The sequence below is a fragment of the Heterodontus francisci genome, chromosome 33 (assembly GCF_036365525.1).
Source record: "Heterodontus francisci isolate sHetFra1 chromosome 33, sHetFra1.hap1, whole genome shotgun sequence".
In the NCBI taxonomy this organism is placed as follows: domain Eukaryota; kingdom Metazoa; phylum Chordata; class Chondrichthyes; order Heterodontiformes; family Heterodontidae; genus Heterodontus; species Heterodontus francisci.
Window position 1 is genome coordinate 36,600,193 of NC_090403.1, and position 16,358 is coordinate 36,616,550.

At 41.7% G+C, this 16,358-nt stretch overlaps 1 protein-coding gene across 4 annotated transcripts in view; it reads left to right on the forward strand.

The window, feature by feature from the left end:
- The window catches only part of LOC137348106 (pyruvate dehydrogenase (acetyl-transferring) kinase isozyme 2, mitochondrial-like), a 39,446-nt gene that overhangs the window by 20,461 nt on the left and 2,627 nt on the right, over window positions 1–16,358 (forward strand). For 3 of the 4 annotated variants that reach the window (XM_068013305.1, XM_068013306.1, XM_068013307.1), the window contains 4 exons: window positions 3,015–3,091; window positions 5,548–5,646; window positions 6,831–6,941; window positions 7,066–7,179. In XM_068013305.1, the coding sequence (XP_067869406.1) occupies window positions 3,015–3,091; window positions 5,548–5,646; window positions 6,831–6,941; window positions 7,066–7,179 (401 nt within the window). Of the gene's footprint in view, window positions 1–3,014; window positions 3,092–5,547; window positions 5,647–6,830; window positions 6,942–7,065; window positions 7,180–9,526; window positions 9,639–16,358 lie in introns of all 4 variants that reach the window. The other variant, XR_010969068.1, reaches the window with a different exon arrangement.

Here is a 16,358-nt window from a genome sequence, read left to right on the forward strand (position 1 = left end):
TTGTTAATAAAGGAAGGTATCCATGCAGTGGTGAGTAGTGATATACGTGCAATAGATCGTGATGTGGAAATGAGGAGTAGCAAGGAGAAAAAGTCATGGGTGGGAGTCGTCTATAGGCCCCCTAAGAGTTGCGTCACTGTAGGACAAAGTATAAATTGGGAAATAATGGAGACGTGTCAGAAGAGCGCTACAATTGTCATGGGTGATTTTAATCTGCATATTGACTGGACAAATCAGATTGGCAGAGGTAACATGGAAGATGAATTTGTAGAGTGCATCAGGGATTGTTACTTAGAGCAATACAGGCTATTTTAGATCGAGTAATGTGTCATGAGGTAGGATTAATAAGAGATTATAGTTAAGGATCCTCTAGGGGGTAGCGATCACAACATGGTAGAATTTCAAAATCAGTTTGAGGGCAATCAACTCTGGTCTCAAACCAGTGTCCTCAACTTAAACAAGGGCAATTACACAGGTATAAAGAAAGAATTGTCTAAAGCGGGCTGAGAACATAGACTAAGGGGAAGGTCAGTAGTGGCAGACATTTAAGCAGATATTTCATAACACTCAGCAAAAATTTATCCCAGTCAAAAAGGACTCAATGAGAAGGAAGAACCACCTGTGGTTATCAAAGGCGGTCAAGGAGAGTATCCAGTCAAAAACTAAGGCATACAAAGCAGCAAAACTAGTGGTAGGCCAGAAGATTGGGAATTTTTTAGGAACCAGCAGCAGATGACTAAAAAGCTAATAGAGGGAGAAAATTGATTATGAAAGTAAATTGTCAAGAAATATAAAAACAAACAGCAAGAGCTTCTACGAGTATATAAAAAGAGAGTAGTTAAAGTGAGCGTGGGACCCTTGGAGGATGCGACTGGAGAATTAATAACTGGGAACAGGGAAATGGCAGATAATTGGTAAACAATATTTTGCATTGGTCTTCACGATGGAGGACACTATAAACATCCCACAGATATCAGATAAGCAAGGAGCAAATGGAAGGAAAAATCTTGTAACAGTCTCTATCACAAGGGACAATATATTTGACAAACTCATGGGACTAAAGGCAGACAAGTTGCCAGGACCTGATGAGCTACATCCAAGGGTTTTAAAGGAAGTGGCTGCAGAGATAGTAGAGGCATTGGTCGAAATATTCCAGAACTCACTGGATTCCAGGAGGGTTCCAGCGGATTGGAAAATCGTTCCTGTGACGCCCCGTTCAAGAAGGGAGGGAGACAAAAAGCAGGAAACTATAGGCCAGTCAGCGTAACGTTGGTCGTTGGGAAAATGCTAGAGTCCATTATTAAGGAAGAAATAGCAGGACATTTAGAAAAGCTTAATGCAATCAAACAGAGTCAACATGGTTTTGTGAAAGGGAAATCATATTTGACAAATTTGCTAGAGTTCTTTGAGGATATAACAAGCAGAGTTGATAAAGGGGAAACCGGTAGATGTAGTGTATTTGGATTTCCAGAAGGCATTCGATAAGGTGTCACATAAAAGATTATTGCACAGATAGGAGCTCGCTGTATTGAGGGTAATGTATTAACATGGATTGGGGAGAGAGTTGGGATTAAATGGGTCTTTTTCAGGTTGGAAAGACATAACTATTCGAGTGCCATGAAGTTCAGTCCTAGGGCCTCAATTATTTACTATCTATATTAATGACTTGGAGGGGGCAGAGCGTAATATATCCAAATTTGCTGCTGATACAAAAATAGGTGGGAGGGCATGTTGTGATGAAGACAGAAGTTAATCTGCAAGGGGATTAAAAATGGGTTGAGTGAGTGGGCAAAAACCTGGCAGATGAAGTTTCATGTAGGAAAGTGAGAGGTCATGCACTTTGGTAGGAAGAATCAAAAGGCAGACTATTATTTAAATGGAGAGAGACTCCAAAAATGTGCAGCACAGGGATCTGGGTGTTCTTTTGCATGAAACAAGAAGTTAGCATGCAGGTGCAGCAAGTAATTAAGAAGGCAAATAGAAGTTTGGCCTTTATTACTAGGGTGTTGAAGTTTAAAAATAGGGAAGTCTTGTTACAACTGCACAGGGTGTTGGTGAGGCCGCACCTGGAGTACTGTGTACAGTTTTAGTCCCCATATTTAAGAAAGGATATACTGGCATTGGAGGCAGTTCAAAAGAGATTCCTGGGATGAAAGGGTTGACTTGTCAAGAACGGCTGATCAGGTTAGGCCTTTATTCATTAGAGTTTAGAAGAATGAGGGGTGATCTTATTGAAACATACAAGATTCTGAGGGGGCTTGACAGGGTAAATATTGAGAAGATGTTTCTACTAGTGGGGGAATCTCAAACTAGGGGACATAGTTACAGAATAAGGGGACACTCATTTAAAACTGAGATGCAAAGGAATTTCTTCTTTCAGAGGGTAGTGAATGTCTGGAATTCTTTACCCCAGAGTGTTGTGGAGGCTAGATCACTGAAAGTATTTAAAGAGGAGGTAGATAGATTTTTGAAATATCGGGGAGTTGAGGGCTATGAGGAGCTGGCACGAAAGGCAGATCAGCCTTGATCGTATTGAATGGCAGGGCATGCTTGAGGTACTGAATGGCCTACTCCTGCTCCTATTTCTTATGTTCTTCTACCACTTCTACTTTGCATAAAGTAGTGTTTCCTAACTCAGCTGCTGAAAGGTGTGACTGATGTTTAGACTGTGCCCCCTAGGACTGAACACAACAACCAGCAGAAATTGTCACACTCTATCTACCAGCTTGAAAACATCAATCCAATCATCCATTAACCTTCTAAATCCCAGAGCATTTTGTCTAATTTCTCCTTGTAATTTAGCCATTGGTGTCTAGGTATCATTCTGGTAAATCTATCCTGTACTCCCTCCAAGGACAATGTATCCTCCCTAAGGTGTGGTACCCAGAACTGCTCACAGTACACCAGGTGTGATCAGGCCAGTTTTTTTGAAGCATTGCTAATGACTACTTGAAAGATTTCTTGCAAAGTGTAACTTTCTCTCTCCCTCCCTCTCTCTCTCTTTGTCATTCCAGCAGTGAGTGGTTCAGGACCTGTCCATATTGTTTATGTGCCATCTCATCTCTATCACATGCTGTTTGAGCTTTTCAAAGTAAGAAACCAGCTATTAAACTTTCTATTAGAAAATTTACAATTAAAATGTGATAATTATTGCAGATTTTGTGCCTGATTATACAATGTTAGAATATTGTTGACCTAAAGTAGAAATGTTTCTCTTTTTTTAAGCATTCAATTTAAGTTAATATTTTAACTATTTTGTTGAAGACTGAATGCAAACAATAGAGGAACTGGTGAAAATAAAGGCTGTGTACTGAGTACAAAATTCCTTTTCATCCAAGATCTTGAGTTAAGGGGTTGTCCTTGTTCATTATTGCCTATTTTGCCCAATCTTTCTGATCCTTTTTGTTTACACATATAAATATGATAACTTGACATTGAGTTGAGTAACTTTCTGAGAGCCATTCACTCCTTTCTAACCTTCATAGAGTCAGAGTTATACAGCACAGAATCAGGCCCTTCAGTCCATCATCTCCGTGCTGGCCATCAAGCACCTATCTCTTCTAATTCCATTTTCCAGCACTTGGCCCATAGCCTTATATGCTATGACGTTTCAAGTACTTATCTAAATACTAAAATGTTGAGGGTTCCTGCCTCTACCACCCCTTCAGGCAGTGTGTTCCAGATTCCAACCACCCTCTGGGTGAAAAATCATTTCCTCAAATCCCCTTTGAACCTCCTTACCTTAAATCTATGTTCCCTGGTTATTGACACCTCCGCTAAGGGAAAAAGTTTCTTCCTATCTATCCTTTCAATGCCCCTCATAATTTTGTATACCTCAATCAGGTATCCCTCTGCTCTAAGGAAAACAACCCTAGCCTATCCAGTCTCTCTTCATAGCTAAAATGCTCCTGCCCTGGCAACATCCTGGTGAATCTCCTCTGCACCCTCTCCAGTGCAATCACATCCTTCCTATAGTGTGGTGACCAGAACTGTACAAGGTACTCTAACTGTGGCCTAACTAGTATTTTATACAGCTCCATCATAACCTCCCTGCTCTTATATTCTGTGCCTCAGCTAATAAAGGCAAGTATTTCATATGCCTTCCTAACCACCTTATCTATCTGTGATCTATGGACAAGTACACCAAGGTCCCTCTGTACTTCCTAGGGTCCTACCATCCAATGTATATTCCCTTGCCTTGTTTGTCCTCCCAAAATGCATCACCTCACATTTCTCAGGATTAAATTCCATTTGCCGCTGCTCCACCCATCTTATCAGCCTATCTGTATCGTCCTGTAAATTAAGGCTTTCTTCCTCACTATTTATGACACCACCAATTTTCGTGTCATCTGTGAACTTACTGATCATACCTCCTATATTCATGTCTAAAGCATTAATGTACACTACAAACAGCAAGGGTCCCAGCACCAATCCCTGCAGTACACCACTGGTCACAGGCTTCCACTTGCAAAAACAACCCTCAACCATCACCCTCTGGCTCCTGCCACTAATCCAATTTTGGATCCAATTTGCCAAATTGCCCTGGATCTTATGGGCTGTTACCTTCTTGAGCAATCTCCCATGCAGGAGGACCTTATCAAAAGCCTTACTGAAGTTCATGTAGACTACATCAACCGCTTTACCCTCATCTACACATCTAGTCACCACCTCGCAAAATTCAATCAAGTTTGTTAGACACGATCTATCCCTGACAAAGCCATGCTGACTGTCCCTGATTAATCCCTGCCTCTCCAAGTGGAGATTAATCCTGTCCCTCAGAATTTTTTCCAGTAATTTTCCTACCACTGATGTTAGACTCACTGGCCTGTAATTACCTGGTTTATCCTTGCTACCCTTGAATAATATCCTTCAGTCTCCTAACTCTCCGGCAACACAACTCCTTTCTTAATAGCATGACCAGTTAAAATATAATTGCAAGGAGGTTTGTGCTACGATAGTCTGAAATCTCAAATTGGTGTAAGTCCCTTTCAGTCATAATTAAGTGAAGAAAAAGTGAAAAAGGGGAGAGCAATAGCAAATGGGAGGTGCCACTTAACAGTGGAGCCAAGTGAGAAGCAGCTATGGGAACGAGCAGGAACCAACACTGAATCTTTCACAGGATTGTAATGGACTATTGTGAACTTTTGTCCATTGATTAATGGAATATGGTATCATGCTGCACTGTATTCAGTGAAATATGCACTTGCATACAGATAATCTACCAAACTGAATTTTGGAGTTGCAATGTTGTATTAATTGCTACAGTGATAGTTATGTATTTCATTTTTTCTTATACTTACTACTGTACATGCAGTATTAATAAATCAATAATCCTTTTTGGAAAAATTGCTTTCAATACATCCCAAAAATATTCATTATAAATACATTTTATAGTTGGTAATGTTTATTAAGCAGTTTAAAAAATCATTCATAACTAGGGAGTGATCCATTTTGTGTTTGATCAGTAGATTTTTAGTTTTAACTGCTTGGTACTTGTGCTGTCATTAAAGTAAATACGTTCAGTGATATGTTGCCATTTTATTCAAGAATGCCATGAGAGCTACTGTAGAATGTCATGAATCCAGTCCTTGTCTTCCATCTATCAAAGTAAGAGTTGCACTGGGTGGAGAAGATGTCACAATTAAGGTGAAAATATTTTTTGTTTTATTTTTAGATTGTTTGATGTTGACACTTTTTAAGATAGCAACCAGAATATCAGATTGACTGTTCAACCTCTTCTGACAAATCGTGTGCTAGGGAAAAAAATTAACACCAAATTTCCTCTGATGTGTACTCTTGCAATTTCAGTATCATCATCTAGTTATGATATGGATGTGACATTTTGATCATGCATTGTATTATAAAACCCTAATGGTGATGAACAATGAACTTTGTAACATAATTATGTTTTAAAAATTGATTTTTAAAAAGTTTACGATGGAGTTCAGAAGGACAGGTGCCCTCACATCCACGCTGCTAAAGAACTAGACAGATCAAAGACTTGTTTTGGAAAAACAAACTACAGGGGTAACACCTGAAGAACAATGGGCTTCATAAAACAGGGTTGAGTGATTCTGAAGATATAAATGTACCTAGAAGCTGTTAACACCTGGGAACATTGGAAGGCCCAGGTGGCTCTGAACCAGACTTCTAGACTTTGCATATTGGGACAGGACAATAAGCTATTGCCTTTTGAGTGGAGATAAATTTAACAGATTTTCTGAAGACAGACAGGTGGTAAGAGAGGAAACCAGCGGTTGCAGCCTTGAGAGCGTGCGGACACCTGCTCTCGGAAGCCTGATACAGTAAAAGGCTGCAAAGACTTGAACCTGTTTTGAAAGTTGGAGTTTGCAGAGAAGTAGAAGACCAGCAGCATCACCAGGAATTGCCTTATTCACTGATGTACAGGTTGGAAGTGCTCGGAGAAGTGAGTGAAGAGGACATTGATTTTTGAAAAGGTCTGGGAGTTGCAACCCATTGCAACTGGGAGGAGTTTGGGTCTTTTAACCACAGATTTCGCTATAAAAGAGGACTATAAGTGTGGTGTGAGGTTTTCAAGTATTTTAATAAGTAAATACCTATCTTTGTAATCTAGGGTATAAGCTACTTAAAAAGTACTATTTGGTTAATGGGGATTTCTTTTAGATTAGTTGTTTATAGTAGAAGTCTTTAAAATATGAAATGTTATGTAATTCTTGAAATTGGTCTCAGAATTCATATCTCATATCTCGTATTTTAACATTAATGGTCTCACTGAGGTAGTAACACTAATAATGAAAGTATTTTGGTTTTTTTAAAATATCGTAATCTGCCTTCTTTGCTTCTTACAGATGAGTGACAAAGGTGGTGGTGTTCCCCTGAGCAAGATAGACCGACTGTTCAGTTACATGTATAGCACAGCTCCCACACCACACTTGGGAGGTTCTAGAGGTGCACCACTGGTATGTATTTATTAACACATTAACTGTTACATGTATGCATACTGTATTCTAGTATATTTTATCAATATTGATGAATTTTGTTTTGTAAAGGTAGTCTGCTCATGCAGTATTATTACATTTTCAGGCTGGCTTTGGCTATGGGCTGCCTATTTCAAGACTTTATGCCAAGTACTTTCAGGGGGATCTTCAGCTCTATTCTATGGAGGGGTATGGGACCGATGCAGTCATTTACCTAAAGGTGAATATTTCTGCTTAGGAGATATAAAATAATATATATCAACTTACTTTCTGTTTTTGATACTTCAAATTGAAATGCAAACAGCAAGTGGTCACTGCGTACTAAAACACATTTAAGTGTAGTTAAACGGTAGACTACCGTAGTAAAACTCAAATGGTATAGGAAAGGACTTGTATTTATATAGTGCCTTTTACAGCCTCAGGATGACCTGAAGTGTTTACAGCCAATGCCATTGTTGTAATGTAAAGAAACTTGGCAGTCTGCGCACAGCATTGTCCCACAGACAGTAATGGGATACATAATGAAATAATCTGATTTAGTGATTTTGGTTGAGGGATAAATATTAGCCAGATGAACTCTCCTTTTTTCAAACAATGTCCACCCAAGAGGGCAGAGGTGGCCTCAGTTTAACTTTTCATCTGCACAACAGCAGTTCTTGCAGTGCAGCAGTCCCTCGGTAATACACTGAGGTGTCAGTCTAGTTATATTCTCAAGTCTCTGGAGTGGGGTTTGAACCCACAACCTTTTGACTCAGAGGTGAGAGTGCTACCTCTGAGTCGTGGCTGAATTGCATTGAAAGGTATTCAATCAAATGAAAAGAACCTACATTTTTATATAAAATATTTAAAGACTTTGCAAAAGTACAATGCAACTCTAATCTTAACTATAGAAATTTTGAAAAATATATATTTGCTTAATAGTGTTGTAGTTAAAGTGACAATCTATTGTGAAATAAATGTGTAACTCTTGCTGTATGTTTTTGAGAGTAGTGGAGATGACAAAAGTGTAGTCAACAGCAACAATTTGCATTTTTATGCTGCCTTTGAAACTTATTGAAAAAATAGACCAAGCAGTTGTAAGAGAATTAAATGGGGTGACTGAAATACATGATCAAAAAGATTTTCAGAATACTTTTTTAAAGTGAAGAGCGGAGTAGTAAGGCAAACTAGTTCCGGGAAGCAATTGCAATGGGTAGGAACTAAATAAATGGAAGCTCTGCTACTGTGGGGTGGGGGCCAGCAATGTACCGAAACCAGAGAGGCGAGGATGCAAATTGGAATACGAGATTAGAGTAGGTTACAGAGGTAGGTTGGGGCATGGCCTGGGAGGTGGTGTGTAGTGGGAAGGGGATGTGTACAGAGAGATGAGTTGGTACTCTGACTTGGTTTATTACTGAAACCTCTGAGGGTGGCAAGCTTTTGTGTGGTGGCAAGGCAGCATAGGTGGCTGTGTATTTCTGGATCTGTATCAGTACTCATAACTTCACCTGTGGAAAGTTTATTGCTCTTCCTTTCCCAAACCCAATGCTTTTGGCACCTAATAAACTAAAAGTTGCAGTTGGAACTGATCTACAGTACTGATGAAAATCACATGTCCCTTGGCAGACGTTGCTATGTGTGCAACTGAGCTTTCATTCACAGCCAATACTGTTGTGGAATGTTGATCAAGCTGAGATGGTATTCCCTTTCTGCAAGGTAATATGATTAGGATATGGGCTATCCTAGGCCATAAAGCAAATTAATAGGCTTTATCCTAAATAGTCCAACAGAATTCTTATCCTTTCCATGACACGTGTTTGACTTGTACTTGACAAATTTCCATAGTGGGTTTCTGATATCAATCATGTCAGAGTAGGTAATCCCAAGTGGTGATCAACATTCTTTCACTCTGCAGCATTGCAGAGAGTGTTCACCAAGAAAGACATTGGTTTGGATTATCAACATGTTTAATTTAATTACAAAGTAGACCTTGGGGTGAATTGTACAGAGACCCCCTAACGTCAGGGGTCGTGGTGGGGGGAGCCGGAAAATGACTCCAGCAGAGGTCCGCCACAGGCCTCAAAGCCCCCAGGAAGGCCTAGCCCAATATTGCCAGCGGCAGCGTGGCCTCATGGCAGCCCCCCTGCTGCTCAGCGATAGGAGCCAAATTTAAATATATAAAATAATTTAAATAAAGCAATAAATTACCTTCTCCGTCCCGCCATCTGTCCAGGGTGCAATATTGGTGCCAGTGGCTGGCACTCCCGTGCTTTCGAATCCCCATCTGGGGATCCGAGGTGGTACACTGGTGGGGAGGAGGGAGCATGCACGTTTTTCGGTGCAGAGGGGTTATGGGGGGCAGGGAGCACAGTCAAACTAATATCATTGATATAGGGGATGGTGGGAAGTGTTTTAGTGTAAAGTTTATGTTGTTGGGGGCGGGGGGCAGGGGAGCGCAGGCGCACAAGAAACATTTTTGGGGCGGCGGGGAAGATGGCAAGTAGTTAATTACATGGTTATTGCGGGGGGGTGGGAGAGGGGCAAATTAAATGTTTCTAAAATTTTTAATAACGTCTTTTTTTAAATAGATAAATTGAATAGAAGTTCTTGAAGCCCTTTTAAAAATGGCGTCAGCGCCTGCGCAAAGGCATCTGATGCCATTTCCAGGGACTGACAACCAACCCCCTCCTCATCATCAAGGTAGGCGGTCTGCCTCGGCTATTCAAGTGAGCCGCTGCGCTTAGTATAGTGACATGCAGCCTGCGTGGGCAAGCCACCATTGTTTTTGTCCACTGCCAATTGTAGCGGCGGAATGATAAATTCCAGCCATGTGTTTATTGATTAAAAGCTCAAACTAGTTTCTGTTTAATTGCTGAGCAAATGCATTGTTTGGATCTCAGCAGAAAATGCATGGTATTGTTTGTACGCCATATTTCCATATTTTTATTATTTCATGTATTTGTAGTAAAATCTGATCACTGAGTTTAAGTACATTTTAGGTAGGAGGTATTGTTCAGAAAATAATCTACAAGCAATTTTCCTATTCTAATCAGAAATTTGCATGAGATTATTTGAATGATGCTTGGGAAATAGCTCTTGAGATGTCACAGAGGAGATGGTTTTGACACCTTGGGCTGAATTTTACCAGCCCTCCGACATCGAGGGTCATAGCAGGGGCACCCAAAACATTCTTCCAGGAGAGGCCTGCCACGACCCCTGATGCCGAGAAGGCTCTGCTGCATTTTATTGCCTGCAGTGAGGCTTCGGTACAGCCCTTCATGCTGCCAAGCAGTGGGGCCTTCATTTTAATATTAAAATTAATTAAAACGCATGCAAATAAACTTAGCTTGCCCCGGCAGCCATCCCACACCGATATTCCGGCCAGTGGCCGGAAGTCCCACGCCTTTGGATCTCCATTTGGAGATTTGGGGGGGGGGGGGGGAAGAGGAGTGAAATTTACAGAACGGGAAAAACTCCTTCCATTAGCTGAGGGGATGGTGGGAAGGGGCTGATGGGCAAAGTTACAAAGTTCGGGGTGGGGGGCTCCGTGATGGGCGGAAGGCCAACTTCAAAGCGCGCCGCCACGATTTGCAGCACGCTCGGAAACTTCAGGCCCTAATATCTGGAACTTGTCTGAAATTATTTCCAACATTCTGTTAGTTGATCAGATAAAAGGCTGTGTTTTTGCGTTAAACACATAAATATTTACAACACGATGAAACCAAGAGTTTGCATTCAGAATCAAAACTTTGTCAAATAATCATTCATTAACGTCATTCTGTATACAGGTACAGCAAGAACAGAGCTACCAAATGGGGGCAAAATCTAAACTGTTTGTGTATCAGGCAGTCTCTGAGCAGAGTTGTCATGCTAGTGTTAATTGAGACATTCTGACAAACCCCTGCTGCAACAACAGCCTGTCACTACCTGGTGGATCATGCGACCTGCACTCCGTGGTGGGTCATGAGCCCCAAATGTTTAGCTTTATCTCCATGTGACGCAACAAACAAGGTCTAAATGATAGTTGGGTCAATTTCTCATGCTTCTAGTGTGAAATCTTACCTGACGGGCATTAGTATCAGGAAATCACAGCCAGTGGTCCATTTTCCACCCCCACCCCACCCCCCCCCCCCCTTCCCAAAAAGGGCGAGAACCAAAATAGGCTTCTGGTTCCACTCGCATAACTTCTCTATGGCCATACATAATTTAGTCGAATATAATTAAAAGCAACAATCTCTACATAGCTAAGAGCACGAGACTCCTAATTCAGATAAAATGTGTATTCCATGGAGAAACCAATTTAAATTGGTCACAATATATGATCGACAAAACTCGCATAAATGATTTTGGGCTGCATTTTACTTTGCTGCTGCCGAACAATGGCGGTCCGCAATTCGTGGAGCCACTGCGATATTCAGCACAGGGACTCATTTAAATGGCAGGGACGGACTGGCCACCCCGATGACGTGGAGGGGACGGATGGTTCGTCTCTGGCAATGGCGTTCGGCCACTTTCAAAGGGCTTTGGGCCCTCGGTTGCAATTTACATATTTAAAGGAATAGTGATTGTAAAAATGTTTCAAATAAAGTGATCCTGACCCTCTCCTACACCCACCCACACCCCCCAATAAGCTTAGAAATAATTACCTGCCATCTTTCTCTCCTCATGCCCTCCCCACAAAAAAACTTACCTTGTGCTGCCAACTTTCCTTTCCCGTCTCCCCCCCCCCCCCCAAAAGTTCATCAACTTTAAACTTTTCCCCCTTCCCACCTCTAGACCAATGAAATTAGTCTGACCCTGCTCCCTCCACCTCCTGCACTGGAAAACGTACCTGCTTCCCCCCTTCCCCACCTCTGATCCCCAGACGGGTATAAAAAGGCGCAGGAGTGCTGGTCACCGGCAGCAATATTGTTCCGGAACAGACGGCGGGAGCGGTTAAGTAATTAATTGATGTATTTAAATACAATTAATACTTAAATTTTGCTCCCCTTGCCAAGTGGCAGGAGTGCCGTCATGAGGCCTTGCCACCAACGGCAATATCGGCCGGGCCTTCCCAACATAGAGGCCCATGACGGGCCTCTGCCAGAGGCATTTTCTGGCAACTCCTGCCCCACCCCGCTGCCACAACCCCCGATGTCAAATTCAGCCCTTTATCTTTTTATAATTCTTTATGACTCAAAATGAGACTTCTCGCCACTGCATCACAACTATGTTAAATACAGTCAGCAAATTACTGCAAGGAAAATAATTGTCAATTCACAATTATGCAGCTCTGCTAAATAATAAAAGAAAGTACAGTTTGCAGATCATAGAAGACCAGCTTCAGTACACTGATCTTTGAGCATGGCATAAGAAACTGTTTCTTGAAAAAAATCTCATTGTGACAGGCTATTGCAAATGGCAATTTGTGGGCCTATCTCTCCTCCTTCCTGTTCTCTTTACTCATTACCCCGTCCCCTCACAAATCTGTTCCCAATCCCACATCTAAATATAATGACGCTTAATGGGATATTATTGGATAAGTGCTAATACCAATCCCAAATTACTATTCTTCAATAATGAGCCCAGACAGACTTTGGAAGGTTATTCAGCCATGGCATCACATCCAAACTCTTAAATTTGTCAATACAGATTTGCATTTCCAAGAGAAATAGTTTTACAATAACTGTTGTCAACCATGTGAGCCTGGACGGTTTCTGTTAAGTAAAAAGACCATCCCTTCTTGTTCACCACAGACAGACATTTCCCACATACCAAGGAAGATGCTGCTGCCCATGTCCTGGTGAAAAAGGAGGTAGTTGAGACACTGGATGGGCTAAAAATTGATAGAGAAGGTTTTAGGTAGGCTGGTTGTACTTAAAGTTGCTAAGTCACCAGGACCGGATGAGAATCATCCAAGGATACTTAGGGAAGTAAGGGTGGAAATTGCAGAGGCATGCTCCATAATCTTCCAATCCTCCTGAGATACAGGGGTAGTGCCAGAGAACTGGAGAATTGCAAATGTTACTCCATTGTTCAAAAAAGGGTGTAAGGACAAGCCCAGCAACGACTAGCCAGTCAGTTTAACTTTTGTAGTGGGAAACCTTTTAGAAATGATAATTCGGGACAAAATTAATAGTCATTTGGACAAATGTGAATTAGTTGAGGGAAGCCAGCATGGATTTGTTCAAGGCAAATCGTGTTTAATGAGGTAACGGAGGATTGATGAGGGTAATGGGCTGATCTGGTGTACATGGACTTCAAAAAGGCATTTAGTAAAGTGCCACTCAACAGGCTTGTCAGCAAAGTTAGACCCATGGAATGAAAGAGAAAGTAGCAGCATGGATATGAAATAGGCTGAGTGACAGGAAACGGAGAGTAGTTGTGAATGGTTGTTTTCTGGACTGAAGGAAGGTATATAGTGGGGTTCTCAAGGGGTCAGTGTTATTACCCCTGCTTTTCTTGATCTATATCAATGATCTAGACATGGGTGTACAGAGTACAATTTCAAAATTGGCAGATAAAGCAAAACATGGAATTATTGTGAACTGTGAGGAGTATAGTGACTTCAGTACAGTAAACTTCAAGAGGACATAGACTTCTGGTGGAATAGGCGGACACATGGCAGATGAAATTTAATAGTCATAGAGAGTTACAGCACTGAAACAGGCCCTGCGGCCCACCGAGTCTGTGCCAACCAACAGCCACCCATTTATACTAATCCTACATTAACCCCACATTCCCTACCTTCCCTCAATTATTGTACCACCTACCTATACTAGGGGCAATTTACAATGGCCAATTCACCTAACAACCTGCAAGTCTTTGGCTGTGGGAGGAAACCGGAGCATCCAGCGGAAACCCACACGGTCACAGGGAGAACTTGCAAACTCCGCACTGGCTGCACCCAGAACCGAACCCGGGTCACTGGAGCTGTGAGGCTGCGGTGCTAACCACTGCGCCACCCTAATGCAGAGAAGTATGAAGTGATTCATTTTGGTAGGAAGGACGAGGGAAGGCAATATACCTTAAAGGGTGCAATTCTAAAGGGGTTTCAGGAACAGGGGGATCTGGGGGTATATGTACACAAATCAGGGCAGGTTGAGAAAGCAGTTAATAAAGCATATGGGATGCTGGGCTTTACAAATGGGGGCATAAAGTACAAAAATAAAGTTATCATAAACCTGCATAAAACACTGCATCAGCCTCCACTGGAGTATTGTGTCCAGTTCTGGGCACCACACTTTAGGAAGGATGTTAATGCATTAGAGAGGGTGCAGAAAAGATTCACAAGAATGTTTCCAGGGATAAGGAACTTCAGTTATGTGGATAGGTTGGAGAAGCTGGTACTGTTCACCTTGGAGCAGAGGTGATTTGATAGAGGTGTTCAAAATCATGTGGGGTCTGGACAGAGTAGATGGGGAGAAACAGTTCCCATTGGCAGAAGGATCTAGAACCAGAGGACACTGATTTGAGGTGATTGGCAGAAGAAGCAATGGCGACATGAGAATCTTTTTTTATGCAGCGAGTGCTAAGTATCTGGAAGGCATTGCCTAAGAGTGTGGTGGAGGCAGATTCAATCGAGGCCTTCAAAAGAGAACTGGATAATTATGTGAAGAGAAAAAATTTGCAGGGCTATGAGGAAAAGGCAGGGGAGTGGGACTAGGTGTGTCGCTCTTAGAGAGCTGGCGCAGACATGATGGCCTCCTCCTGGTACCATTATATGATTCTATGAATTGTTGTGATTCTTCAAATTCTTCAAAACGCAATCCATCAGGGTCAGCATGGTCTTATGAAGGATAAATCATGTTTGACTAATTTGCTGGAGTTCTTCGAAGAGGTAACAAGTAAAGTGGATAATGGGGATCCTATAGATGTAGTATATCTGGACTTCCAGAAGGCATTTGATAAGGTGCCACACAAAAGCTTAATACACAAGGTAAGATCACATAGGGTTAGGGGCAATTTATTAGCTTGGCTAAAGGATTGGCTAACCAACAGAAAACAGAGATTTGGGATAAATGGGTCCTTTTTCTGGTTGGCAAGATGTAACTAGTGGGGTGCCACAGGGTTCGGTCCTCTGGCCCCAACTATTTATAGTCAATATGACTTGGATGCAGGGATGAAGGTACTATAGCCAAATTTGTAGATGACACTAAAATAGGATAGTAAGTTGCAATAGAGAAATAAATTTACAAATGGATATGGATAGGTTAGGTGAATGGGCCAAAATTTGGCAGATGGAGTTTAACGTGGATAAGTGTGAGGTTATCTATTTTGGTCGGAAGAATAGAAAGTCAAATTATTATCTAAATGGAGAGAAACTTCAGAGTGCTTCGGTGCAGAGGGATCTGGGTGTCCTCGTGCATGAATCGCAGAAAACTAGTATGCAGGTGCAGCAGGTAATCAGGAAGGCAGATGGAATTTTGGCATTTATTGCTAAAGGAATACAGTATAAAAGCAGGGAAGTGTTGCTGCAACTGTACAAGGCATTAGTGAGACTGCACCTGGCGTATTGCGTACAGTTTTGGTCCCTTTGCTTGAGGAGGGATGTAGTTGCATTGGAGGCAGTTCCGAAGAGGTTCACTAGATTGATACCAGAGATGAGGGGTTTGTCTTCTGAAGAGAGATTGAGCAGTTTAGGCCTTTACTCTCTTAGAGTTTAGAAGAATGAGGGGAGATCTAATCGAGGTATATAAGATGATTAAGGGGATTGACAAAGTAGACGTAGAGAGGATATTTCCTCTGGTGGGGCAATCAGAACAAGAAGTCATAGTTTGAGGATAAGGGGTAGCAGATTTTAAACAAAGATGAGAAGAAATTACTTCTCAAAGAGTCGTGAGTCTGTGGGAATTCACTACCCCAGAGTGTGGTGGATGCCGGGACAGTAGTAAATTTAAGGAGGAGATAAACAGATTTTTAATTAGTAAAGGGTTGAAGGATTATGGAGAACGGGCAGGAAAGTGGAGTTGAGGCCGAGATGAGATCAGCCATGATCATATTAAATGGCGGAGCAGGCTCAAGGGGCTGAATTGCCTACTCCTGCTCCTAGTTCTTATGTGATGCTTCCAATTTGAGGAGCTGTGCTGTGACCCATTATTCTGCATCTGTCTCCTGCTCAAGGGCTGGTAAAAACTGTCAGTGATGCCTTAACCAGAAGAGAAGGTGATTTTTCACCATACTGCTCTTGGCTTTATTCAAACCCTAAGACTCTTTACTCATCTGGTGCTGCCCAGTCATCCAGTATTGACCGCTCTAGAACTTGAGCAAAGTAGACAAATGTTTTTTTTTTAAAAGTTCATGACTTCCCACAAAAGGAAACCCACTCAGGCCAGTACATTTTGATTTCTGTTGTTCATCAAAATTAGCTGAAGTAGACTTTTGCTAATGCAAACTAAATGTTTATTAGATTTGAGTGCTCACTCTTCGGTGTTTGTCATT